Consider the following 3449-nt stretch of genomic DNA (forward strand, 5'->3'; position numbering starts at 1 on the left):
GCTGCGACAATATATCGTTCGCACTCAAGATATAGTGTCACGATTCGGCTGCAATTTTACAGGCAAGAACCATTATTTATCATAAACTGTACCGGAAAGTCTACCCTGCTATTCATTATTTGACCTGGGTCTGCTGGAAACCTCAAAAAGGAATAATTATATACTGCCTTAACTGCTGCGCGGTGCTTCTATATACAAACAGTTCACAGAACTGATCGTACTAATTGGGAATACCACGAGAATAGGAAAGTTACACATGTATGGACAACATTGACATATTTGCATACACCAAAACCACTGGTACCCATGGTGGTTGCTTGTATGAATAAGGAATTCGATCTATTTAACATTCCATGCACGGACCCGTCAATTCACTCATATAGGTTGAGTTTCCCTCTTAAGCCAGTTTCTAGTCAGCTCATCGTTCTCAAAGTATTTGCTAGTCTTCTCCCAAATTTCAGTGTGATAATCATTCACCCATTTCTTCTCTGCGTCACTGAGCAAGCTTGGGTTGATCAATTTCTGACATAAGGGTGTCATAGTAACATGTTCGAAGCCTAACCAGGGTTTCTCTCCGAACTTATGCGTTGTTTTTACCTCCTTGGCCATAATAATATCTATGATAGGTGTCAGTAAGAATAGCAGATTTATTAGCCGATGGGGAAAAAACGGACTTTCGATGCGAATACCAAACACCCCGTCTTCATAGTAACCAGGCTCTACATGATTTGTTAGCACTCCGCATGGCTATCGGATAATACTTAACAATCGCAGCAAGCATACCATCAGATATCACGTTTCCTGGGGCAATGGCAACTTCCGAATACTGAACCCGAGTGCCTAGTCCGATTGGACCTTCGTGGACATTCTTGGGACATGTTAGCGTTTGAAGAAAAAGGATTTGCGAAATGAAGAGCATCATACCAAATACGACCCCACACCATGACCTGTGCCATGTAGGTAATCTAGGCCTTCTTTCCACAGGTATTGCCGTGCAAAAGCATCCAGAGCGAATCCAGTTGTTCCTTTGGGGAATACAGCAGTATCAATACTGATCAAACCCTTCAGAACAAGCGTGTAGGCCTTCTTTTCCATCTCCGTTGGTTCACCGAAATGAAGAGTGCGGGTTGTATCGGTAGTGCCATCCAAGTACTGCGCACCTGAGTCGCATAGATACACGGCTTTTGGGTCGATAATAGAGCAGTTGTTACGTTCGGCCTTGTAATGGATGACTGCAGCATTTGGACCGGTAGATGAGATGGTATCAAAAGAAAGCCCAACGAAATGCTGATGCTTTGATCGGATTTGTTCGAGCTTATCGGAAGCATCTACCTCGTTAAGAACTGTCTTCTTGTTGACTAATTCATTTTCGAGCCACGCGAAGTATTCGGATAACGCTGCGCCGTCGCGAATGTGGCAAGCTCTCATTCCTTCCAACTCAGCTTCATTTTTGATGGCCTTGGCATCCGTGATTGGACTTCGGACTTCTTCCACATTCTTTTCACCGCCCAGGGCAAGACTAAGCGACCATGACGCCCTCGTTGAGATGAGAAACTTCTGGGGCGGCTTTGTTGAAGCTTCACCATCGCTTTTATTTTGAGCAGATTGGCCCAATACTTTGGCGTCTTCGAAAATAGAACCATATGGCTTTAAGGAAACTTTATCACCCAGATAGTTCTTCACTTCAGCTGGTAGCTTCTCTTCATCAATGTAGAGATCGGCGGTTGATTGCGTAATAATAGCATAAGCAAAGAACACGGGGTTGTATGGAATGCTATAAGTGATTGTTAATGTCAGGAGTTAAATTCATGTTGGCAGACGGGCAGGGGTTATCCATACTCATTTCCTCGAAGGTTAAACAGCCAGGCAATTTCATCAAGCATCGCTAAAACAACGAAGTCAGAAACCAAGGAACGTCGACAGGCGGGTTATATACGTACAAATGACGAATCCCGCGCATTTCTTCTTTTGGAGCTCCTTTCGTAAGTCACTGATCTTTTCCTCGAATGACTTTCCCGCAAATTCTATAGGATGGAGAGCCACTTTTTCACTTGGTCGAGCTGGACGCTCCGTACCCCAAACAAGGTCGACTAAATTCTCCTGAACACCGAGTAAGGAACCGCCACACTTTTTTATTGTTTCTGAAAGGTTGCGCGCATCAACTACATTGGGTCAATTATATTCTTGGGAAAAATATTTTCTTAAATGAGAAGAAAATGAGCTTACAGGCAGTGATGAGTGATGGATCGACGCCAACGACCTTGCCTCCCTCAGCTTGTTCCGCAGTCCTATGAGTCAAACTTCAATACACGCTTGCATTATGACATGTTGGATTCATTTGTCCATACCATTCCTGCCAAGTAGGCATATTCTCGAAACCTCTCTTCAGAAGTATCCAGTTGCTATCTAGCTGCTTCGCTGCCTGATTGAAGTATCGTCCATCAGTAGACAGTGCTGCTTTGGTCATCGACACAATGGCGCATCCCGCCGAGCCAGTAAAGCCCGAAATGAATTCTGTATATAATAACAATGATAAGCTAAAGCTAAAGCCTTAGAGCGGACCTTGCTGGCGTGGTGATGGAATTTATATCGTCAAGGGGACAGGTAGCTAACCGCGGCGGCCATCGCAATGCGCAATGTATTCGGATTGATGACTATCTTCTGAAGGCACGACTGTATAAAAGTAAGCATCCAACAATAGGTTCTTGCCAAGGGTTAGTTATATCATTCCATACTGTAGACATCGACTTTCCTCTCTTGCATCAACTCCCTCAAGCGGGCTAGGCGCTGTGACGTATCGATGGGGCCCATATCTCCAGAACGAAATGCGGTAGAAAAAAAGGTTGATCTGGTTGTTGGTCTAATCAGGCGGCTCAGTGGTGGGAGTAGAGGTCGTATGGAAGTCGTAATGGTAGAAGCAAGACGGCAAGAATTGCGGAGAAAAAGCATTCATATATATTGTGGCGCTCCAAAGGATGCGCCGGGGATCTAGCGGGGGTGTGGGAGAAGGTGGCGGGGGCGGGGATGGTGAAATTTCCCAAAGTTCCCCTTCTGCGATAGTTAGTAACTAAACAGTGAACGATGGAGCTTAGCTAAGCAACCCTGGGACAGGATTTCAGCCCACATCGCAGGAAGCAGAAGAGTCGACCTACTCTTCTGTACGCACCCACATCGCGCAACGTTTCTTTATCGCCGCCACAGGTGCTGTACAAAGAAACTCATTTGTATGGGGTTGACAAGTCCTTGACGTATCCTGGGGTTCGCATATGAGCTAACAGTTTATGTTATTAGAGATACCCATTCAAGATTTGTGCTTGCGTGACAAACCATCCCTAACTACAACACGGCTATCATCTACCTCTCCGCTATTACTACTGGTTTCAGGGACTATTTATGCTGATTAGTCTGGGAAATGAGATATTTCAATCTCTGGTATTTGTAGGGCTACT

The 3449-nt window shown here is 45.0% G+C and overlaps 1 protein-coding gene across 1 annotated transcript; it reads right to left on the minus strand.

The window, feature by feature from the left end:
- Window positions 1-375: 375 nt before the first annotated feature.
- Window positions 376-2811, minus strand: HCAG_02992 (hypothetical protein; the record flags this gene model as incomplete). The annotated part of the gene is made up of 10 exons (XM_001542771.1): window positions 376-617; window positions 675-719; window positions 784-868; window positions 925-1774; window positions 1840-1885; window positions 1941-2162; window positions 2227-2288; window positions 2349-2514; window positions 2614-2673; window positions 2736-2811. 10 exons carry the CDS (start codon window positions 2809-2811, stop codon window positions 376-378), a joined length of 1854 nt encoding a protein of 617 aa, XP_001542821.1.
- Between the last annotated feature and the right edge of the window lie 638 nt (window positions 2812-3449).

This window comes from Histoplasma capsulatum, genomic scaffold, assembly GCF_000149585.1.
Source record: "Histoplasma capsulatum NAm1 scaffold_2 genomic scaffold, whole genome shotgun sequence".
Classification (NCBI taxonomy): domain Eukaryota; kingdom Fungi; phylum Ascomycota; class Eurotiomycetes; order Onygenales; family Ajellomycetaceae; genus Histoplasma; species Histoplasma mississippiense.